The sequence below is a fragment of the Dipodomys merriami genome, unplaced genomic scaffold, assembly GCF_024711535.1.
Source record: "Dipodomys merriami isolate MVZ:Mamm:240054 unplaced genomic scaffold, mDipMer1.0.p SCAF_1, whole genome shotgun sequence".
NCBI lineage: Eukaryota > Metazoa > Chordata > Mammalia > Rodentia > Heteromyidae > Dipodomys > Dipodomys merriami.
The window spans coordinates 18,939,231-18,964,382 of record NW_027202270.1 but is presented as its reverse complement, the minus strand read 5'-3'; the positions used below and the strand labels follow the sequence as shown (position 1 = coordinate 18,964,382).

The following is a 25,152-nucleotide window of genomic DNA, read 5'->3' as shown; positions in this document are numbered from 1 at the left end:
TGGACTGTATTCAGACTGTGATCCATAGATCTCAAGCTTCCTGAGTAGTTCAGGCATGAGCCTCAGAGACTTGAAGTCTAATTCCTAAAGGAAAATAGTGTATTTTACAGAGTAAAACCACCTACCTTAGTGTTTAATTTTTAGGCTATCTTAATAATACCGCTACACAAATGATTTGCATTCCTTACAGCTCTGAATAATATGACTTTAATTAGTTACAAATTACCACTTGCTGAATTATAACATCTTGGTATTTTGAATCAAGATGCTGGTAATCAGTTTTCATCCTGTCTCTTACCCAAGGAATATGTGGCATCATAATTTTAGAGAGGTGGTACTGGCTTAGTTTGAAAGTGCTCTGTGACCATGCAAATGACCTTAGTGAGGTCACTACTCTTCAGGCTTTTACCCTTTAGGTAGTTAGCTAGAAGAAACCAGAACATTTGCTAAGTATCACTGAGAGATAGGTGGCCTTTGGCTGGTCCTGGGAACAGCTCCTGGTCTGCAGTGGCCATCTTGGGTTGGGCTTTTGTTATGGGGGAGTAACCCCTCAGATGCCTTGTGAAGAGTAGAACTTCTTTTTTTTTAATGTAACCATCCAGTGTGTTTACTTGTAGATTTATAGGCATATTCTAGTTACCACAAATGGCAATCGCGTAACCTGTGTTTCTTTGGGTCTGGCTTACTTAATAGGATTTTGTCCAAGTCTTTTCTATTTCCTTGCAAATGGTACAATATCATTCCTTCTGATGAGTGAGTAGAATTCCATTGTGTATATATATCACATTTTCTTGATCCATTTGTCCATTCAGGGGTGTCTCAGTTTATTTCATATCTTGGCTATGGTAAAACAGTGCTGCAGTGAACATGGTTGTGCTGGAAGCTTTAGTGCAGCCTTGTTTGTGTTCTATTGGATAAATGCCCAGAAGTTGGTTTGCTGGGTTATAGAGAAGCTCTATGTTTGGTCTTTTGAGAAACCTCCATATTGTTTTCCAGTGTGGTTGAGCAAGTTTACATTCCTACCAGCAGGGTAATAGAATTTCCTTTTGGCCACATCCCCACCAGCAATGTTTTTTGTTAGTTTTCTTGATAATGGCCATTCTAATTGGGGTGAGATGAAATCTCAGTGTTGTTTTGATTTGCATTTCTTTTTATGTCCAGAGATGTTAAACATGTGTCTATTGGCCATTCTTACTTCTTCTGAGAAGTCTCTCTTTAAGACTTTAGCTCATTTATTAATTGGGTTGTTGTTTCTTGAAGGGTTTATTTTTGAGGGTTTAATTTTTTTGAGTTCTAAGTATATTTTAGATATGAAGTCTCTGATGCATAGCTGGTAAAAAACCTCCTCATATTCTGTGGGCTTTCTGTTTATCTTGCTAGCTGTGTCCTTTGCCATGCAGAAACACTTCAGTTTGACATTGTCCCATTTATTCAATCTTCCTTTAATTTGTTGTGATTCTGGATCTTTACTTAGGAAGTTTTGACCCATGCCTAGGAGCCCTAGTGTTTCCCCTACCCCTTCCTGTATTTTTTTTTTTTTATGGTATCTGGCCTTACATTTTAGTCTTTGATCCATTTTGAATGAATTCTGGTACAGGGTGATATATAAGGATCTAGCTTCAATTTTCTGCATGTGGATAGCCAATTTTGCCAGCACCATTTTGTTGAAGAGGCTGTTTTTCTTTCAATCTGTGTTTTTGGCTTCCTTATCAAATATTAGATGGTTATCAGTCTGGATTCATTTATGGGTCTTTTATTCTGTTCCATTGGTTTTTAGGCATATTCTTGTGCCAGTACCAAGCTGTATTTATTTATTTATTTATTTATTTATTTATTTATTTATTTATTTATTTATTTATTATTAATTTTTCTGTTGGTCATGGGACCTGAACTCTGGGCCTAGGTGCTGTCCCTCAGCTCTTCAGCTCAAAGCTAGCACTCTACCACTTGAGCCACAGCACCACTTCCAGCTTTTTCTCCTTATGTGGTGCTGAGGAATCAAACCCAGGGCATGTAAGGCAAGCATTCTACCACTGAGCCACCTTCCCAGCAGCCCCCCCCCCCCAAACTGTTTTTATTACTACGGCTTTGTTACAGAGTTTGAAGTTTGGTATTGATATTCCTTCAACAGTGTTCTTCCTGATAAGTATTCTTGGAGTCTGTCATTCCATATGAATTTTTGGATTGCTTTCTCTATTTCATTGAAGAATGTTGTTGGGATTTTGATGGGGACATGATAAATTACAGAGATCTCTAGTCATTCACACAGAGATAGACCAAAGGAGGATATTCTTAGGAGAAGATCACAAAAGTGCAATAGCTATGTGCATCTGATCATATAAAATAATGAACTCCAGAAAATGTAAACAAGAGTTTTTTTTTCTTTGCTGCTGTTTTTGTTTTCCTTTGATTTGCTTATTTGTCTGTCTTTGGAAGGATAACAGGAGCACAGAATTGATGAGGCAAAGGGTGAACAAATGTAGCAGTGATATTCTCTAGATACTACATTGAAGTGAACTATACAACTTGTGTGTGGTACTGAGAGGGGAAAAACTGAAAGAGAGCAAGGGAAGGGGTGACATTGTTCAAAAGTAAATGTACTCAAACCAGGCCCCAGTGGCTCATGCTTATAATCCTAGCTACTCAGGAGGCTGAGATCTGAGGATTGCAGTTCAAAGTCAACCCCGGCAGGAAAATCAATGAGACTCTTACCTCCAATTAACCACCAGGAAAGAGGAAGTAGTGCTGTGGCTCAAGTGGTAGAGCTCTAGCCTGGAGCTGAAGAGTTCAGGGACAGCGCCCAGGCCCAGGGTTCAAGCCCCATGACTGACAAAAAAGAAAAAAAGTACTCTTTATCTGACTTATGTAACTGTACATCGCCTTTATGATAACAATTTTTTTTTTGGTTGGTTGTGGGGCTTGAACTCTGGGTCTGGGTGCTGTCCCTGAGCTCTTTAGCTCAAGGCTGGTGCCCTATGATTTGAGCCACAGCACTACTTCCAGCTTTTTCTGTTTATATGGTGCTGAGAAATTGAACCCAGGGCCTCATGCATGCAAGGCAAGCACTCTACCACTGAGATACCTTCCCAGCCCACAATAACAATTTTGTTTAAGAAAAGAATAGAACCTCAGTCTTCTCTATTACTGGATTTTTCCTTCCTACATATTGAGCTTTCTTTCCATTCTCCAGTCTTCCTTTTACTGAGAGGTATTGATTCTTCTGGGTTTTGGGGGGGGTTTGTTGTTGTTCTTCTTCTTCTTGTTCTTCCTGAAATGTAGCCTGAGATATTGCTTTTTTTTTTTTTTTTGATACATAGTCTCACTATGTAGCCCAAGCTAGCCACAAACTCTTACTGCTCCTGCCTTAGCCTTCTGAGTACTGCACTTAACATGCTGCATTTGTTTGAGATCTAAGTGCTTGTTGGTTGCTTGTCCCCAAAGTATGCTTGCCACTGTCCTTATTTTTGAAAATTCTGCAGTGACTTAAGAACTAGTTAAAACTTAACTAGCTCCAATGTCCATCATGTCGGGATTCTTGAGTGTTAAGACATTTGGGTGGTGTGGATGTGGCTTTGTGTTCGTTAGCTACCTTCAGCATAAGACATTTGGGTGGTGTGGATGTGGCTTTGTGTTCGTTAGCTACCTTCAGCATATCCTGTTCCTACATTGTGTACATTGCATAAGTTTCACTTAAACCATAGCAGTAGTTCTAGGCACCTAGCTCTGGGGAGCATGATTTTATTTCTGACCTGGCATGTTGGTGAAATATGTTATAGCCAATAAAGATATTCAATAAACCAAATTACTGGCTCTGATGCTAACAATTTCTGGACTGCTTCTTATATGAACTTTGAATAAATAACACTAAGATTCATTTCAGTAAATCTAGCAACTTACTCTATTATCAACCTGTTGTACAGATTTTGTTTCCACTTTAAAACCATTAGTAAAGTAAGCCTGTCTTGGAAGGTCATCTGTCCCGAGTAGTGTCTGTTCATAACTACATCATCCTTCCAACATCAAACAAATTCTTTTCTACATTGTTCCATTGTAGCTTTCTTGGATCCCTCTTTTCTTTCTTTCCCTAGGAGAGGTAATTAAAAGTGTTTGGTTTGGTGTTGACTTATATATAGCTTTGTGTGTTTATATTTCCCTAGATTAGAACTTCTCAGAGGTAGAGACATATAAATCATTTGCAGCTGAGCACAGATTAAAGGCCTTATGGATGGCAGTGATGACACTACATACATATTGGGACTGAGCAGGAAGTGGGCTAAATCATTCACAGCAGATGAGATTTTATTCTGGTTTCTTTTTACAGCCAGCCTTTTTCCTTTTCCATAATGTTACTTGTGCTTTTCCATACCTATACATATCCATTTGCACTATTCCCACTGCTCCTGTCTAGGAAGCATGTGGGGGAACTGACTCAGTACTAACTGCATCTTATACATATCCTACAGAGGTTGGAGTTAATTTCCATCACCTGGTTCAGGAGTCACTTTGGCCCAGGCTCTGCCTCAGGCAAACTTGGTGACATGGGGAGCAGGTTTGAGAGGATGGACAGGTTGTTCTCTCCTTAATGGAACTTTTCATTTTGCCCCTTCATTGAAATGGGCTTAAACCATGCAGAGAGATGCTACAGACATCATTCAAGAAGCCCATTGTTATTTTAATGAGTCTGCACAAACCCATGCAGGAAATTAGAAGGCCCAAGTAATTGAACTGTGGAAAATTATAGCTGGAGAAATTCATAGTTCTACCATCATAATGGAATTAGGTATTGGCAGTGGCCAAGAGGGCGAAAGTGCACTCTAGAATTGTATATATTGTATATTTATGAGGAATCATCTTTCTTCCCACTGTTACATCTTATTTATTTATTTTATGAGGCAGTGTATTCATTTGAAAATCTAATTTCCTCCCCTAGGAGATTGACTTCATGCCACTACCTTATATTACTGTCATTAACTCAAGGTTACAGTGGTTAACAAGCTGTTTCTAGACAACTGAGCTCTGCTCAGAGCTGAAGTGAATTTTACCTCCGGCAATTGTGGAGACTTTATGTTCTAATATGTTAAGAAGTGTCTTTCCTTAGTCTCGCCCACTTTCCCCTTATACTGAGAGGTGGGAGATGAGTCTGCTCTTCTCTTGGTTGGTGTCAGGGTGGTGAAGGCTCTAGAATTTGTCATTGGGGTTGACCAACTATTTATTTTGGTCCTGAGCACTGCTGAGTGGGCTGCTGGAGACCTAGGCTGAGTTTAGAGTCAGTGGAGCAGGTCTTACCATGCAAAGACCCCAAAATTAACTTGAAGCAAGGGTCTGCAGGCTTGAACCAGAATGTTGTTTGTAAAGGCATTTTTCTTTTTTATGAATAGTGGTAGAGTTTGAATTCCAGGCCTCATGCTTGTTAGGCAGGGGCTTTACCGCTAGAGCTGTACCCAAAGTCCTTTTTGCTTTAGTTATTTTTCAGGTAGGGTCTCATGTTTCTACACACGCCAGCCTTGGCCTCCTGAATAGCTGACAGACCATTGGCTTGCACAATGGTGCTCAGCTTGAGATGGGAATGGGGTAGGGGAGAAGTAATCTCATGAATATTTTTCCTGGGCTAACCTTGAACTGTCATACTCCAGATGTTCTTTCTAAGTAGCTAGAATTAAAGCTAGAATTAAATTTTGTTTTATTAAAAACAAAACAAAATAAAGCCCCCAAAGTCAATAAAGGTTTATAGCTAGGCAATCCCTCTCTCTTTCTCCTGGGCCTAGCAGTGTCTGACAGTAAATCCTTTTGGATGCGTTCTGTAGGAAGTTCAGCTCTATGGCTCTCTTTTCCCACTTCCTATTCCACTGATGGAGTCTTTGAGTTCACTCCATGTTTTCTACAACATTAACCAGCTTCCTTCAAATTATTTCTCAGCATCTAGTGAACATTTATTGGTGACTTGCTTTTGTGTGGGGCACAGAGTTCTACAGAAAATAAAGGGCATAACAGCTCAGTTCTTCATCTCAAGGAGCTTACAGTCGAGTGAGGTTGGCAGGGGAAAGAGAGTCCAGAATATTGTAGTCAGTGCTGTGAGAACAGCTAAGAGGCACTTTAGAGCTGAGAGCCCACCTGACTGCAGACATGGCAGTGGCACTAAGTTCTCAAAACACATATGGTTATGATACCCTGGCCTAGAAATCTCAGGTTATCAGCCACTTCGGAATCTAGACCTACCCTGAGATCTAAGGTATTTGAACTTAAGGACCATGAGAGGTGAGAGCTCCCAGAAAGTGGAAGGCCATGGATTCCAAGGAATCCTTCTATTACAAAGGGCACAACTCCTGCTCACTGGGGCATTTTGCATATTCTCTGTGTCCCAAACACCTCTTGTCATTTGTCTTCCAGGTTGCCAAGAGAGTGATCTTACTATCAGGCACGCCAGCCATGTCCCGGCCCTCAGAGCTCTACACGCAGATCATCGCTGTCAAGCCGACATTCTTCCCTCAGTTTCATGCCTTTGGACTTCGCTACTGTGATGCCAAACGGGTATTCTCTCTTTCCTCCCTTGCCTTGATTGTTCACCCTGATTTTGACATGTGATCTTGTTGCTCCTTCTCTTTGGCTGTGATATGAGCTGAGGATCAAGGGCTGGAAAACTAGACTAAGTTCCAGTTTGCTCCTAACCCTGACTTTGGCATATTTTCAAAGGCAAGATATATTCAGATGCCTCCTAATTTTAATGTCTATGGTGATTCTAGATTAGCATTGTCTACAAAAGGGACCAGCAGATAGTGCAGAGTTGTGCCCAGCTCTGATAGTCATAACCCTGAGCGACACTTATAGTTCCTCCAGCAGGCAGGGTTGCTGGGGCTGTAGAAGGAAAGTTCACACCAGATGCTGGCCCCTTGAAGGTACTATGGTGGCGAAAGGGAGGTCCTAGGCAGAGTCAGGAAAATACATGAAGAGGCAAGAGTTGCTTGGGAGGAATCTGAAATAAAACTGGGGGAAAAATCCTCTCTACAAAAAAGGCAAAAGATCCCTGGAGCAAGCAGAGTAGGAGCATGATCCAGAGCTTCCATGGGAGGTTTTTCTGCAGAGCCTTTACTCCTAATGGTGACTTAAGTGTGTCATCCCTGGCTGGAAGGTCTGAAACCTCTGAGCCATCAATGCCTGGCTTAAAATACTTGTTTTAAAAGAAAAATCCTAGCTGGGTGCTGGTGGCTCATGCCTGTAATGCTAGCTACTCAGGAGGCTTAGATCTAAGGATCCCTGTTTAAAGCCAGCACAGGCAGGAAAGTCCGTGAGACTCTTACCTCCAATTAACCTTTAGAAAACCGGAAGTGGCTCTGTGGCTCAAGTGGTACAGAGCTGAAGAGCTGAGGGACAGCACCCAGGCCCAGAGTTCAAACCCCACAACTGACCAAAAAAAGAAAAATCCTTTATACATTTAATTGGTAAAAGTATTGCAAGAGTCCTGTTTATAATTATAGTATATATAACACAAATTACAATGATTTCCAAAGTTAATTCCAAACTTTTGTAGTTGATTGTTGATGCAAGAAATTTCTCAATTACTAAATGCATTAAAAAATTGGGGCTGGGAAGGTAGCTCAGTCAGTGGTAGAGTGCTTGCCTCACATGGATGAGGCCTTGGGTTTGATTCCTCAGCATATAAGCAGAAAAAGCTGGAAGTGGTGTGGGGACTCAAATGGTAGAGCGTTAAAGAGCTGAAGAGCTGAGGTACAGCACCTAGTCCTAGAGTTCATGCCCCACAACTGACAAAAAAAAAAAAAAAAAAGCCTATATTTCTTTTTCTATGAGGAGTGAATATGTGGCCATGCACCTCTCTTCTGGGGGAGGAGCGGTTGAGACAGCATCTTGCTGTATGGTTCAGGCTAGTGTGTGACCAACTATGTAGCCCAGATTGGCCTCTGAACGTTTGATCCTCCTGCCTCTACCTCCAGAGTGTTGAAATTAACAGATGTGTGCCAGTGTGCTCAGTTCTCACCACATGCTTCTTTAACACAGTCTGTGACTCATTTTCTCTGTGGTTGGATCTAGACCGAGTTGATTTTGTGTAGGTTTCAGGTATGCTTTGTACTTGTGACTTTGTTTACAAATAATGTTTGGATCAGGATTTCTTCCTAAGCTAGTTTATCTCTATAGCTAGAGATAAACAGGCCTGAAGGCTGAGTCATTTTCAATACTCCCTAGGTCATCCCTTCCTTTGTTGTCTGTATCAGGCTCATACTAGAAACTCAGTCTATCATCCTTGAATTCTTCCATTCCCCCCTTCTCTTCACTCCCTCACCTCCATTCCAAACACCATTAGTGCTTTTTCCTTTTCACATCCTTTTCCTCAGCCCAGGGTCTGGGGTCAGTAAGTTTTCAATGAAAGTTTGTTGGATTGTGATTGTTCTAAAGTCCAGTTTAAAATCATTGGTATTATTTGGCTTTAACCTACAAGATTAAGAAGAAACAGTATTAATCTTAGAATGTGATGTCAAATTAATTCTGATACCTTCTTGTGCCCAGCATGCTTTTTTTTTTTTTAAAATTTCCAGCTTCATGCATTAAGAGAAGCTGCTGAAAAGAGTGCCCATGCTGAGCTCATTTGCTGCCCAGTGGCTATCTAAAGGAATCTACTGAGAACTTTCCATTGATTTCTGCCTTTAAAATTTTTTTTTAGTTTTCTTTAAGTACTCCTACAAAGGGATTTTGATTCAACATGTCAGTTTGTGAGTACAATGCATCTTGCTCAATGTCACCACTTCTGTCATTCTCCCCCAATTCTCCCAACCCCACCCACCTACCCAGGTTACCACTTTCACATATGTACATTGAATGTTATGGCTGTATTCTCCCACTCTTCCTCTCTCCATTTGTTCCTCCTTTCCTCCCAACTGAAACAAAACATGTTTCAGCTTTCTGGTATTCATTCTGTTAAACTGTAACTTAGTTATTCAAAAGAGACCATTGGAATCCTCCCCTGTATATGCCCTACTGTAGTAATATGTTTGTGTATATATACATACATATGACCCTGTATATGTTTTCATATGTTTATAATTTAGATATGACTTCCACATGTCTCTGGGCCTGACTTATTTTACTTAACATAATTTTTTTGTAAAAAAAAAAAACCAAAACACAGCTCTGAGTCATTGTATATCTTCATCTTTGTCTCTTTTGGTTCTCAATTGAGCAAAACTCTATAGGACACATTGCCTGCTCCCACTACGATGCTGAGCCCTTGGGTCCTTTAAAGTAAGCAAGCCCAGACCCTCCCTTCAGGCTGCTCATAGTCCAAAGAAATGTGAAGCAGGAGAGACATAAGCAGTTGAAGATGCAAAGCAGGCACTGGTGGCTCAAGTTAGGGGCCACTTAGCGGAGGCTGAGATCTGAGGATTATAGTTTGAAACCATCCTGGGTAGGAAAGTCGATGAGACTCTTTATCCCCAATTAACTGCCAAAAAAATGGAAGTGGAGGTGTGGCACAAGTTCAGAAAAAGCCAAGCGAGAGTGCGAGGATCTGAGTAAAAGCCCCAGAACTGGCACAAAAAGAGAGAGAAGGGGAAAGAAAAGGGGAAGAGGGGGAGGGGAAGGGAAGAAAAAGAGGAGGAAGAAGAGCAGAGGGAGAGAGTATAAACTAGGCTTCCTGGTTTTCAACTGTGGAAATGAGTCCTGTTTCCTGTAAGCTTGTTTGTCATGGACAGGATTTTTATGTATTTGATTTGTTTGTATAGTATGGTGCTGAATGGAGCCTGGGGCCTCACACATGCTAGATGTACTCAACCACTGAGCTACATCTTCTCTACCTGCATGACAGGAAATAGGCATTTGCGCTCACTGCTTCCTAGGAGCTGCTGTTTGGGGAAAGCAGGTTGTGAAGGACTGCTAGCCCTCCTGGATGACCTAGTCAAACCAACCCCAACCACCGTTTACCACAGTAACACTGCAGTTGGATTTGATTGGGTTGCTGTGATCCACAATGAGAAATAAATAGTTTTTTGTTTTTGCCAGTCCTGGGGCTTGAACTCAGGGCCTGGATACTGTCCCTGAGCTTCTTTTATTCAAGGCTAGTAATCTATACTTGAGCCACAGCACCACTTCTATAAATTTTTTTTTTGGGGTGTCCGGTCGTGGGGCCTGAACTCTGGGTCTGGGCGCTGTCCCTCAACTCTTCAGCTCAAGGCTAGCGCTCTACCACTTGAGCCACAGTGCCACTTCGGGCTTTTTTCGTTTTGCTTATGTGATGCTGAGGAATCGAACCCAGGGCCTCAGGCATGCAAGGCAAGTGCTCTACCACTGAGCCACCTTCCTAGCCCCCACTTCTATAAATTTTTTTGATCCCCAGAAATCCCATCAAATAAAGATGTTTCAGATGTTGTTTATGACACAATGTAATGGAGTCTGTAGGATTCACCTTGAGGAGAATTTCTTTCTGTATTTAGTATATAGGAATAGTCTGAAAGCTATTTTTTTTATTTTTTAATATATACCTAATCTGAGCTGAGAATGTGGCTTAGTGGTAGAGTGTGTGCCTAGCATGCATGAAGCCCTGGGTTCGATTCCTCAGTACCACATAAATAGAAAAAGCCAGGAGTGGCACTGTGGTTCAAGTGGTAGAATGCAAGCCTTGAGCACAAAGCAGCTCAGGGACAGTGCCCAGGCCCTGAGTTCAAGCCCCAGGACTGGCAAAAAAATATATATATACATAAAATAAAATAAACATCTAATCTTCTGAAGTTCTGCATTTGCAGCTGGAAAAGTTGATGCCAAACTTTAGGATGCCCTGCCGTGTCATTTTTATGATCTCCTGGCTGTTTTTTCCCCACCTTTCTTCCCTTATTTATCTTATCTGGGGCTAATTTCTCCTCATCACCACCTGGGTGGTGATGAGAAAAGCACCCTGCCTGGAGCAAACAGTCTAACGCAATCTCATTTCTCCTCAGCTATCCTGGGGCTGGGACTACTCGGGCTCCTCCAACCTGGGAGAGCTGAAGCTCCTGCTGGAGGAAGCCTTCATGCTGCGCCGCCTCAAATCTGACGTCCTTTCCCAACTGCCTGCCAAACAGCGCAAGATGGTAGTAGTTGCCCCAGGACAGATCAGCGCCAGGGCCAGGGCTGCCCTGGATGCAGCAGCCAAGGAAATGACCACTGACAAAACTGTAAGTTCTGGCCTGGAGACAGGCTGGAAATGGATGCAGACAGGTGTTCCTTTCTGAACAACTCTGTGAAAATGGCCCAGGGTTCTCACCTTGCCTTTCCACACTTGCTGCACCCAGGCAAGAACAGCCAGCCCTTCCTTGATGACTGGTGTCAGATTGTCATAAAAATAACCTCAGGGGAGAAGCAAGATGGTGATATACATGTGTATTCTGACAGAAAGCTGAAATTTATCTTCAGAGTACACTGAGGCTGCCTCAGTATGGTAGCAGTTAAGACCATTAGGGCTCCATCTAGTGGGTACTTAAGTTACCCCTCAGGTCACACCTGTGCATTGGCACCAGTCAAGATAACAAATGGACATGGGTCCCAAAGCAGAGTTTTTGAACCCTCTTAAACCTTGGAAATCCTTAAGTCATCTAATAATGGCTGGCAGGAAGTTGGCAGGTCCATTTTACAGAGAGGGAAACCAAGGCTCACAGGATGCCAGGGTCTTATTTCTATTCTACAGTAGAGGCAGGGCTAGAGCCAAGATTCTTGTCCCTGTAATTTAGGGTTAGGCCTCTTTTTTTGGGGGAGGGGGGAGGGTCAGTCGTGGAGCCTGAACTTTGGGCCTGGGCACTGTCCCTCAGCTCTTCAGCTCAAGGCTAGTGCTCTACCACTTGAGCCACAAGTGCCACTTCCGGCTTTTTCTGCTTATGTGGTTCTGAGAAATCGAACCCAGGACCTCATGTATGCAAGGCAAGCACTCTACCACTGAGCCACCTTCCTAGCCCCTTAGGGCTATTTCTACTTTCACCTTTTCAAAACAGTTATTTTACTATTCCAGCTCCATTTGTGTCTCTTAGGGTAATAACCTTCTTGCCCTGGTGTTATTCTCATTGGTCAGGCAATAATCAGATGTTTGCCATTATCACAAAGCATTATTTGAGCCTCATATTATTTATTTCATAAAGAAGCTTAAATATCAATAAGGTCTCAGCTTTGTAGGAGATTGCAAAATAAATAAAAATAACAGGAGACACAATGCATGAAATTTTTAGTGTCATTTTTACCATAAGTAAAACTAACCCATCACTTTTAAGAAGAAAATGCATTGGTAAATTGTTACACTGTATTTAATTTATACTATATTACATATACTAACCTGGATGATTCCAAGTAAATAGGGTAAGCACAATCTCTTTGCTGTAGACCTTTACTGTGGACCTGTAGAACATTGTTCTTCAACTTCAGCAGAATCATGGGGAGAAGCAAGGTGCTGTTGTAAAAATAGTTCAGTCCTCCTCGTCTGATGGGAGTTAAAATTCCAGTGAATAGAAATTTTCATCTCAATTAAAATTTTTTTCTTATCATCTTTTCCTAAACTTTTAATATCTGCTGACTTCTGTCCAATAGTGAATAGCACCGGACAAGAACTGATGAATAAGGACCAAATATAAAGGGTGATAGTAGTGGCTGAGGAACCAGTATCATAATGTCAAGATTGGACTCGATACCTGTAGGCATTCCTTCCAGACTCTGACCAGCTAGGAAATCCTGAGTTCAAAGTTAAATGGAGAATCGTGGTTTTATGGTTTTAGTCAAATAAGAAATCCATCTTGCTATAGTTAATAATTAATTTTTAGCCCCAAGTTTCTCTTTTTTGTATGTCATGGCAGCTCCACCAAGCACTGCTGACCTGCCTGTCAAGAAATGATTCTTTGTACCTTTCCATTTAAAAAAAAAAGAAGAAGAAGCGTTAGGAGAGGGACAGGTATGAGAGGTGGGAACACAGAGTGTGGGGGGAAGCTTTAAATCATAAAAAGGTAGCCAGTTTATAATCTAGGTTATAATGAAGGCTTTTTCTCATTTTTTTCAGCTGAAATAATAGGTCTCTCTTCAAAGGCTAAGGAAAGGCTGCCTGTAATTGTCTTTTTGTCTAAAGCAGTTTTTGATCAGCAAAAGCAGGAGCAGAAAAAAAGATCATGTCCACTCAGACTTCCTGGTGACAGTCAGTTCACTCATGACATATGACATTCCATTTAAAAAAAAAGTTTAAAAACTCCAATACATCTAATTTAACCAAAGTCTAGGAAGCAGGAACAAAGAATACAGGCTATTTAAAATTTTCTTGCTCACAGCTAAAAAAAAAAAGTGGGGGGGGGGAGATCATTAATATGAGATATCTACCCAACTTGGAAAGTGTTCCTTTTCTTTTTAAGATAACACTATTATAATTCCTCCTACATTAAAAATCCATAGGTTTGGGGATGTAGGGCAGTGGGAGAACACCTGCTTAGCAGGTTGAGAACCTTGGGTTTGGTCCTCAGCATTTCCGAAACAGAGAAAGAAAGAAAGAAAGAAAAAGTAGTTGCTTATAATGCAGTAGATATCTATTCTATAAAATCTAAAAAATAAATAGGTTGAAGGCCTGGTGCAGGGGCTCCTACCTGTAAGTTCTGCTCTTCAGAAGGCGGAGTGATTAGGGAGGATCACAGTTTATGGTCAGCCCAAGCAAAAAGTTAACAGTACTCTGTCCCACAACAAGCCTGGCATGGTAGTGTACCTCTGAAATCCAAGATACTGCGGAGGGTTAGATAGGATCCCTGGCAAAAACATGATACTATCTGAAAAATAATTTAAATTTAGGGCTGACAGTGTGACTCAAGTGGTAGAGCACCTGCCCAACAAACAGAAGACTTTGTATCCAATTCTCAGAGAAAAAAGGAGAGGTACTTACAGTAAGGAACCATTGAGTGCTTGCTACATGCTGGGGATGATGCTTTCTGTGTTTCAGTTATTTAACTCTCACCATCAGGGTCTAAGCCCATATACTTGAGCTCCCAAGACCACATTGATTTCTGGTTCTGTCAGGTGTTGGTGGCTCACACCTGTAATCCTAGCTCCTCAGGAGGCTGAGCTCTGAGGATTGAGGTTTGAAACCAGCCAAGGCAGGAAAGTCCATAAGACTTTTATCTTCAGTTAACCATCAATCAGCCAGAAATGGAGCTGGGGTTCAAGTGGTAGACTGCTAGCCTTGAACAACAAGCTAAGAGACTGCTTAGGTCCTGAGTTTCAAGCCCCAGTAACACATGTGCACACACACACGCGCGCACACACACACACACACACGCACACACACACACACACACACACACACAGGGCTGGGGGGGAGAAAAATTCTAGTTCTGCCTTTAGAAACAGTGTGGCATCAGCTTATGTGTCTTTTCTACTTTCATTTTTCCATGTCTGCAAATGGAGATGAGATCATTGTGCTGTCTTCAAAGCCATCTTCATTACTGAGTTAGAACTCAGTACATAGCCTTTACACACTGCAGCTAATAGCATTAGCTGTTATTTTTATTTCTTTACTACAAAAAAATAATTATCTTTGCAGCCATATAATTTAGAATATAGCATTTGGGTGTTTTTCTGAAATGCTTGTATATGTGTATTTTGCTTTAAATGTCTATAATTTCTCTATAAAATATGCCTTATGTGACTATATATAAATATTCCTACATATTTGCATATACCTATAATGCATATTTATATGTAAAACATATCACTCAGTAAAACCATGTTCTATTATATGCAGAATACATGCAAACAGTGTCTGCATTTCAAGAGAAGAATTGGGACCATGCAAATATGCATTAAGTGAGCAAGGAAACCAGTGACAGACTGTTGTGAACACCTGCCCATGTTATTAAGTGTTCTTCAAACCCAATGTCTTAGTCTTTGCTCACCTGGCAGTGTTAGAACTTTGCCTCTCCCACTTATTTAGTTGGATCTTGAAGTTGTCATCACTCCCTTACTCCCCTGAGTAACACCACACTGACAGAGTAGCTTGTGTATAGATTTGTGCACATATAGTTCTAGCTCATGAATATACTCTTAAAGAGTAAATTCTGAATCCCAGGGGGATGAAATGCTTTCCAGAAGAGCTTTCATGATCCTTGTCTCCTTAGGTCCATGCAGCTGTTACGGGAATGACTGAGGATCTGGAATGTTGGCTCTAGAGAGAAAACCAGAGCAGTTCCTCTCACCTGGGCAAAGCGAGCAGATAGGTCAAGTGTCAGTGCTAGGGTCTCTCCCCATAAACTGGTGGCTGTTGGGAAGCTCAGGGTAGCCACAGTTGAGTCAGCTTGTCAGAGTTCTCACAGGACACCTTTCAGCTCTCCTCCTCTTTCAACAGAAACAGCAGCAGAAAGAAGCCCTCATTGTCTTCTTCAACAGAACTGCTGAAGCCAAAGTCCCATGTGTCATGTGAGTACTTACCAAGTGTCCACCTGTCATTCTCTCTCTCTCGTCTCTGTTACCCCTATCAGTCTGCCAGAATCATTTTACTGCTCTGAGAGTTGACCAGCACGCCGGAGATGTGCTCAAGTAGTAGAATGCTAGCCAAACAAGGAAACTGAGCAACTTCAGGGCCCTGAATTCAAACTCTGGTGCTGGCTGGAAAAAAAAAAAAAGGAATTGAGTAGAGTTTAGAATTATAGCTGCTTGGAAAATCAGTTTAGTCTCCATGAACTCACCATCCACCATGCATAATCACCCTGTTACTGGAGCCACACCTGGGATGCATAATCACCCTGTTACTGGAGCCACACCTGGGCTGTAGTTGGAGTCTCTAACAAGCCTTTCTCAACCCAAGAGGGTACTGTGACTTAGAAAGAGGGTAGAGGGGTTAGATATAATGGTAAGCACCTGTAACCTCAGCTACTTAGGAGGCAAAAATAATAGGACGATGGCCAAGTACTGAAGGCTCACATCCTTAATCCTAGCTACCCAGGAGGCTGAGATCTGAAGATTGTGATTCAAAGCCAGCCCAGGCAGAAGAGTCCCCATGAGACTAATATCTTCAACCAGAAAACCGAAAGCGGAGCTGTGGCTCAAAGTAGTAGGGTGCTAGCTTTGAATGAAAAAGCTCAGGGACACCACCTAGGCCCGTGAGTGCAAGCCCCACAACTGACAAATAAATAAATAAATAAATAAATAAATAAGAGGACTGTGGTTAGAAGCCTGCCTCAACAAAAGTCCCTATCTCAAAAATTAGTTGGATTTGATGCACATGCCTGAGGATCTCAACTTCTAGGGAAGTTCAGACAGGAGGATTGAGGTCTAAGGCCAGCCCAGGCAAAAACATGAAACTTGCTCTGAAAAAAAAATGAAATAGGAAAAATAAAAGGATGCGTCTTAACTGACTCCCCAGCAAAGTTTTCCCTGGCTTGGGGAACTGTAGGCACCTGCCTTTAAGAAAGAAATTAAAGAGAGAAGCTGCTTTTGAGGATACTCTCTGCCTCTCTCCACAGACATGAGATTTCAGCCATTACTTACCTAATTTTTTTTTAAGTGGGCTATTGTCACATTTAGTTCTCTTTTCCACCATATAAACTAAAGCTGAAGAAATAATTGCTGTTCTAGTTTTACTGATTTTAAATATCCACAATTGCTGCCTTTCTTAAAGAAAAACCCACTCATGTTCCAGTATCACTGTGGTTGGAACTTCAGGCGACCCTAATGGTAGACAGTTGGCATTATTTTTTTTTTAATTGTCTTTACATTTGTATGAGGCTCTGGTGGGATTATGGTTCAAGTGATTGAGTCATAATGAAAATAAATTTGGTGTGGGCTGAGAGGTTCCAGACCAGCTATGGAGAGAGATCTGTGGGTAAACTGACAAACACCTGGCCTGCCCTGCCCTCCCACTAGGCCCTTGGATCCCCTGGCCCACCAGCCTGGCCCTGCCACCTTTACTGCTACACTCAGGTCCACATGCCCCAAGAGAGACTGCTGATTGGCAGCCTGTTCTCCTTTACTCTCTAGGCAGGGCCCTTTTCATTCATAAGACTGTTGTGGGACTTGTGAACTCCAGATGTGGTTTTTATGACCTGGAAACTTCTCATAGAAACGAATCTGAATTGCCCTTGCCAATGCATTCCTCACCTGCTGCTAAGTAACAGATGGCAGGAGGTTGTTCTTTGCCTTGCTCCTTCAGCCCAAGACCTACAAAATTCAAGGTCCATGGGGCTATCTATGTCTTTGGGTGTTGAATCAACAAGCACACATTGCCCTTAGAATTTTAAGCTAACCTTTTGTTTTTTGTTGTCTAGTTGTGGTTTTTGTTTTTTGTTTTTTTTTTTTTTTTTTTTTTTTTTTTTTGCAGTGCTGAGGATGAGACCTTGGGCTCCATATGTGCTAGGCAAGTGCTCTACCATTGAGCTGAATTCCCAGGCCTTAAGGCTAAGCATTTTACCATCTCATAAATAAACTTTGGTCATACATCATACATACTTTTTCAAAGTTGTATGGTAAATTATATAGTTCTTTACAGTTTCTAAGCAATTTTTAGCTCTATTTATTTTTTGAGTGTGCCAGCACCAGGGCTTGAACTCAGGGCTTCTTGCTCTTGCTTAGCTTTTTTTTTTTTGGTCGGTCGTGGGGCTTGAACTCTGGGCTTGGGCGCTGTCCCTCAGCTCTTCAGCTCAAGGCGAGCGCTCTACCACTTGAGCTACAGCGCCACTTCCGGTTTTCTGGTGGTTTATTGGAATAGGAGTCTCACCGTCTCTCTTGCCCGGGCTGGCTTTGAACCGCGATCCTCAGATCTCAGCCTCCTGAGTAGCTAGGATTACAGGCGTGAGCCACCAGTGCCCAGCTTGCTTAGCTTTTTTGATCAAGGCTGGCACTCTACCACTTTGAACCATACCTCCACTTCCAGATTTTTATTGTCTGATTGGTAGGTAAGAATCTCATGGACTTCACTGCCTGAACTAGCTTTGAACTTCAATCCTCAGATCTCAGCTTGCTTGCTTGCTTGCTTGCTTGCTTTCTCTCTCTGTCTCTCTCTCTCCCTCCCTCCCCCTTCCTTCCTTCCTTCCTTCCTTCCTTCCTTCCTTCCTTCCTTCCTTCCTTCCTTCCTTCCTTCCTTCCTTTCCTTTCTTCCTTTCTTTCTTTCTTCCTTTCTTTCTTTCTTCTTTCTTTCTTTCTTTCTTTCTTTCTTTCTTTCTTTCTTTCTTTCTTTCTTTCTTTCTTTCTTTCTTTCGTCATGGGGCTTGAACTCTGAGCCTAGGTGCTGTCCCTCAGCTCTTCAGCTCAAGGCAAGTGCTCTACCACTTGAACCATAGCACCACTTCCAGTTTTCTAGTGGTTTATTGGAGATAAGAGTCTCATGGACTTTCCTGCCTGGCCTGGCTTTGAACTGCAATCCTCAGATCTCAGGCTCCTGAGTAGCTAGGATTATAGGTGTGCACCACCAGCACCCAGCCATGGGCATCTTTTAATATAATAGGACAGTTACTATGGTAGGCAAGTGCTTCCAGCCTGGTAATTGAGGGACTTGTAATGGGTAGAACGGTGAAGCTGTGTCAGATGGAGAGGGAAAAGAGGCATTACAAAAACTGGGACCAGAGGTCACCAAATTAATTTTTTTTTGTGGCCCTGTGACTTTTTGATGCTGTAGCAATAACCTTTTTTATTTATATCATGGCAAATTTTATGTTTCTCAAAATAATTAATGTGGTTTTATTAGTACAACAGTTCACAAACTGAACTCAAATCTGGTACCTTCCATCCACCATAGTGTTGTTTACAACTCTTAGTTAGAGGACAGTCCACTTAATTCTCTAACTCCCTACGTATAACAGGAAGCTGTTGAGATTTGTTTGTAAAGGAAGGCTGCAATATTCTTTGTGAAGACTGCCATATCTGGGGATGACCTCAGGTTGGGGGACAGGAGGGGAAGCTCTTATGATTAGGGACGGGAGCCGCAGTTACCTGCACAGGCTCACCTCTTCCCTGGGGTTATGAACCTCTACAGGGTGCTAATCTATGGGGAACAGCAGGGGTCTGTTAGCTGGGTCACTCATACCACTCACACTATAGCTCCACCAGGAGTGAGGCCTTTTGAGGGCTTGCAGATAAGAAGTGTGATGTTAAGAAACAAGGCAGGGAAGTGGTTCTGTGGCTAAAGTGGTAGAGCACTAGCCTTGAGCTGAAGAGCTGAGGGACAATGCCAGGCCCAGAGTTCAAGCCCCATGACCAACAAAAAAAAGGACTGGGAATGTGGTTGAGTCGTAGAGTGCTCACCTACCATGCCCAAATCCCTGGGTTTGATTCCTCAGTTCCACTTAAACAAAAAAAAAGCCAGAAGTGGAGCCATGGCTCAAGCGGTAGAGCAGTAGCCTTGAGCAAAAGAAGCTCAGGGACAGTGCCCGGGGCCAGAGTTCAAGTCCCAGAACTGGCAAAAGAAAAAAAGAAAAACGGGGCGGGGGCTGGGAAGGTGGCTCAGTGGTAAGAGTGCTTGCCTTGCATTCATGAGGCCCTGAGTTTGATTCCGTAGCACCACATAAGCAGAAAAAGCTGCAAGTGGAAGCCCCACGACCAACCAAAAAAAAAAAAAAAAGCTGCAAGTGGCACTATGGCTTAAGTGGTAGAGCACTAGCCTTGAGCTGAGGGACAGCACCCAGGCCCAGAGTTCTGGCCCCATGACTGGCAAAAAAAGAAAAAGAAAACAAAAGAAAAACGGGGAAAAAAAGAAGACTGGGTGTATATCTAACAATTAAGGTTTGAAGCCAGCCTTGGCAAATATGTCTGTGACGCTCTGTCTACAGTTAGCCAGCAAAATGCTAGAAGTGGTAGAGCATCAGCCTTGAGTGGAAAAGCTAAGCAAGAACAAGAGGTCCTGAGTTCAAGCTCCAGTACCAGCATAAAACAAAAACAAAAAACAGTGAGTGGAGGAGAGAAATAAAGGGAGGTTTTAAGCAAGTGAGATCCTTTTTACCATATTCATTTGCCTTAGAAAATTCAGTCACCACTGTCTTAACTGTGGGCTGTATTTTCTGAATTCTGAGTAGGAGGAAAAATAGAACCAAAGAGCCTTCTCTGCATATCTCTTCAGTATCATTATATTTTTCATTATTATTATTATTACTGTTATTATTTGGTAATGGTTTGTGGATTGTACTCAGGGCCTAACCTCATGCTTGTTAGGCAGATTCTGTACCATTTGAGCCATGCCTCCAGTCCCTTTTTGTGTTTTTATTTCTAAGATACGGTCTTGTTTTATGTGCAAACCAGCCTGGGCTGTGTTTCTACTACTTTTGCTTTCCCTCATTGTTGGGGGTGACAGGTGTGTACTACAGTGCCTAACCGTTGAGATGGAACCTCCCAAACTTGCTTTTTTGCCCAAGCTGAACTTGAACTACAATCCCTCCATCTTCACCTCCCAAGTAGCTAGGACTCCACACTTAAGCCACTGCAACAAGAGTCACTTACTTCTTAATATTAAGCTTCTAGAAATTTGCGAACTGTTAAAAATCCCTTAATGCCCTGCCTGTGTGTTCCAGAACTATAAAGATATTTCAGTTTATATGGAAAACAGATGAACATCCAAAGTTAACAAGTTAGCAACCAAAGTGAGAATTGTTGGTGACCTTCTCTGATCCAATTAAGAAGACTGTTTCAATAACATATCATAGACACATAAAACATTAAGGATACTTCAATATACTTGTGTAGGCTAGATGACTGAAAAGTATAGAAGTCTTTCTGCACATGGCAGAAGATGGCTTCTCAGCAGCTTCTCATTTTGCTTCTTGTCCACATGACCTGGTGTGAGGAAAAAGGGGAGCATTCCTCTCCTAGAGAAGGGAGTAGATAAGCTTGGGAGTGCAGTTGATCTTGAAGGGTCTGCTGTCCATGTAGAAACTTTTCAGTGATTAACTTCAACTAGATGAGCATATGTTTAATCCATTTTATTTTGTTGTCCATGCAGTGAATATATTCTAGACCTTCTGGAAAGTGGAAGAGAGAAGTTTCTAGTGTTTGCACATCATAAGGTGGTTCTGGATGCAGTTACAAATGAACTTGAGAGAAAGGTAAGCTCCCTTTGACTTTGAACCACTGGGTCTTGAGTGAATTTCAGGGTGCTTTTACTGCTTATTTGTTGTTTTTTTTATGGTCAGGGCTAAGCTGGTAAAGGAAGTGATGGTTCCCATACCCACAGCTGATGACCTTCTGAAAAAGAGTCCTTGCTTGTTGGACAAGTGGGCACAGTTAGTTCCCCACAGGGAATATTTCAATTACCCTGTGCCCTAGATAGACATCCACAGCGTTTTGTTTTAGGCCTGTCTCCAGGGACTCTTCCACTATTCTTCACTTATAGTACAAAACTTCCAGAAAGGAAGGAACAAACATTGTCCTCTTTGGGGGAAACAAGTGTTTGTATGCATGTCTTCTTGTCTTCTTTCTTTTGTTTCTCTTTACTATTATCTTTTATGAATTATACATAGCAGTGTGCAGACCAAAGTACACAGGAAAATCCACAGGGATCTCTAAGGGTGTTTGTTAAAACTGTACTTTCACTCTTGGTTAAAGTTTAGGACCATGGATTTCCTGTTGTCTTCCTTCATCCTTTGCAGTGATGTTACATTAAACACACAACCTCAGGTACATACACAGCACCTATGTATCTTACACCAAGACTGAATAAATCTAAAGTTTCACTGTATTAATTTCAAGGCTTTTTTTTTCCACTACCATATGGAGATACTATTATTTATCTACTCATCAATAAGGCTATTTGGGTTGATTCCACGCTTTATAAATATGAATAATACTACCATACTTTGGTTGCTAACTATAATGCTGAACTTTAAACTGAGGAATGGAAGTCCGTGTTGAATTATTAAGGAAATGTGGTCAGCTAATACATTAGTATTGTAAGTCATTTAAATTTATTGTTATATGTTTTGTGGCCTAATAACATTGACATTCAATATGTTCTTGAGAACAATGTATAGTCTACTTTTATTGGGTTTAGAATTCCATAAAATTTGTTTTATGTAGTTGGTTTAGAATGATTTCCGAATCTTTTATTTCCTGTTGATCTTCTGTTTAAGTATTCCATCCATTAGCACAAATAAAATGCTTGTCTTTGACTACTCCCTCTCTCCTTCCATTATCTCTCTGCCCTTCAATTTTATCAGTTTTTGCTTCATGTATTTTTTAATTATAAATGTGTTTATACTAATGACTCCTTTTTTTCTTTTTTGGGGATTAGTACCAGTTAGTTACCAAGGTGTTTCATTTTAACATGTATATATATGGATACAGGTATCTATTAGTTACCTCCCCCATTCTTCTCTCTCTTCCTTTATCTCCCTTCTCAAACCAGTCTCAAGTTTCTTTATTCTGTTTTCATGTTCATAGATTATTATGCTTGTTTTCATCCTCCTTCTCCTTATCTGTTCATCCATTGCATTTAGCACTACTGCTACATCCCAGCCCAGACATGTGAATAAAGGGAATGATCCATGAAGAGGAAATTACAGTTGTCAACATGTATGCATCAAATAGTAGGATACTCACATTAAACTAACACTGACTTACAAATATTGAGAGATCCCAGCACAGTAATAATGAGAGACTTCAATACCCCATTCTCATCAGATAGATCATTCAAATAAAAGATCAGCAAATTGCAAAGTTAACCGATACCATAGACCAACAGACATCTACAGAGTATTTCATTCAGTAGCTGCACAATACACATTCTTCTTAGCAACCCATGGAATTTTCTCTAAAATAGATCTTATCCTAGGACATGAGCAAGTCTAAACAAATATAAAGGGCTGGGAAGGTGGCTCAGTGGTAGAGCGCTTGCCTTGCATGCATGAGGCCTTTGGCTCGATTCCTCAGCACCACATAAGCAGAAAGAAAAAAGCTGGAAGTGGCGCTGTGGCTCAAGTGGTAGAGTGCTAGCCTCGAGCTGAAGAGCTGAAGGACAGTGCCCAGGCCCAGAGTTCAGGTCCTACAACCAGACCCCTGAAAAAAAAAAAACAAATATAGAAAGAAATTTTTTAAACTCCTTTAAAACTATATATAAAGTATAGTCTAAACTAATATAGACATGGTCATTCAATGGAGAATGATTTCCTAAGCATATAAACAAAGTTATAAAAGACATTTATTGAGGGGCTGGGAAGGTGGCTCAGTGGTAGAGCGCTTGCCTTGCATGCCCGAGGCCCTGGGTTTGATTCCTCAGCATCACATAAGCAAAAAAGAAAAAAGCCGGAAGTGGCGCTATGGCTCAAGTGGTAGAGTGCTAGCCTTGAGCTGAAGAGCTGAGGGACAGCGCCCAGGCCGAGTTCAGGCCCCACAACCGGACCCCCCCCTCCCCCCCCAAAAAAAAGACATTGATTGAAATAATGTAAAAAAAATATGGATTTACTCATGGTTGTTGTGTATACTTGGTATATTTGTACATTTGTCAATAACTTAATAAAAACTCACTTTTCCAAACTCTCCTTTTTAGGAATTTATCCTAAGAAAATAAATGATCAGACTAGTGAACAAAGATTTATTTATAAGGATATTATATATAAGGATATATGTCATTCTGTTAATATTTAGAAACTTAAAAGGTTATCAGCAAATGTCCCATTAAATAAATTGCAGTATATATAGCCATAAAAATACAATCACCGGGGCTGGGAAGGTGGCTCAGTGGTAGAGCTCTTGCCTTGCATGCCTGAGGCCCTGGGTTCGATTCCTCAGCACCACATAAGTAAAAAGAAAAAAAGCCAGAAGTGGCGCTGTGGCTCAAGTGGTAGAGCACTAGCCTTGAGCTGAAGAGCTGAGGGACAGCGCCCAGGCCCAGAGTTCAGGCCCCATGACCGGACCTCCCCCCCCAAAAAAAGTTGGACCCAGTCTTACTATCCTAGAGCCCAGTTTAGCCCCATTCTCCTGCCTCAGCCTCCCTAGTACTGGGATTACAAGTGTGCATCACCACATCTAGCAACAAGATAATTTTTTTGCCCCATCAAAAGCAAGATTTAAAAATGTGTGATGCAGGCTGAGAATGTGGCTTAGTGGTAGAGTGTTTGCCTAGCATGCATAAAGCCCTGGGTTCGATTCCTCAGTACCACATTAACAGAAAAAGCCAGAAGTGGTGCTGTGGCTCAAGTGGTAGAATGCTGACCTTGACCAAAAGCTTAGGGACAGTGCCCAGGCCCTGAGTACAAGGCCCAGGACTGGCAAAAAAAAAAAAAAAAAAAAAAAATGTGTGTGATGCTCACTGTTGATAAGAGTGCACCAAGATAACATGCTCACACTTTATGTTGGAAAGTTGACCAATGATATCAAGGAGCCTTAAATTAGGTTTTTCCCTTTTGCCTTGGTACTTGGATTGGTTTTAGGGCAGGGGAGATGTTTTATTTTGGGGGAAGGGGGGGCGGTGGTTTAAGACAAGGCCTTGCTAAGTAGTCCAGACAGGCCTTGAACTTTTCAATCCACTGTCCCCAGCCTCCTGAATGCTAGGATTACAAGAATGAGTCACCATGTCTATCATCATTGTAATGTGATACACTGCACATAAACACAGAATTTGATAAGAGGATATAGAGTATCTCCATCAACCTATTTCCTCAGTCCCCTGTCATTACTCTTTTCTCTGAGATACCTTCAGCTTCCACTGATCTCTTTTCACTGGGTTAGTTTGCATTTTTTTTTACAGGTTTATGTAACTGTGTAATCCAAGTATATGTTTATTTGGGGGATCTAGTTTCTTTCAAGGTTTTTTGGGATTCATCCTTATTGTGTGTGTTATTAGTCTATTCTTTTTTTTTTGCTGAGTAATATTCCATTGTATACATGCACTATAGTCACATGTGAATGGATGTCTGCCAACCCTTCCTTTGAGGGAAAAAACTGGAAACCCTCTAAAACAGCAGAAATAGAAAAACAGTTATACTATTGACACATAATAAATTAGAACCAGTAAAAACCAAACTTGGAAAACTTGCTAGTAGCTTAGTCAAAATATGATATTTGTTGTAAAAAAACTGGAAATAAAAATTTTAATTTGGCTGGGTAGGTGGCTAAGTCGTAGAGTGCTTACCTTGCATGCATGAGGTCCTGGGTTTGATTCCTCAACACCACATAAGCAGAAAAAGCCAGAAGTGGCTCTGTGGCTCAAGTGGTAGAATGCTAGTCTTGAGCTGAAATGCTGAGGGACAG

The 25,152-nt window shown here is 41.5% G+C and overlaps 1 protein-coding gene across 3 annotated transcripts in view; it reads left to right on the top strand.

Annotated features, from left to right (window-relative positions):
• The window catches only part of Smarcal1 (SNF2 related chromatin remodeling annealing helicase 1), a 68,063-nt gene that overhangs the window by 34,792 nt on the left and 8,119 nt on the right, over nt 1-25,152 (top strand). For all 3 annotated transcript variants that reach the window (XM_070017594.1, XM_070017578.1, XM_070017586.1), the window contains 4 exons: nt 6,388-6,528; nt 10,938-11,153; nt 15,332-15,402; nt 20,909-21,011. In XM_070017594.1, coding sequence (XP_069873695.1) covers nt 6,388-6,528; nt 10,938-11,153; nt 15,332-15,402; nt 20,909-21,011 — 531 coding nt within the window. The remainder of the gene's footprint in view (nt 1-6,387; nt 6,529-10,937; nt 11,154-15,331; nt 15,403-20,908; nt 21,012-25,152) is intronic.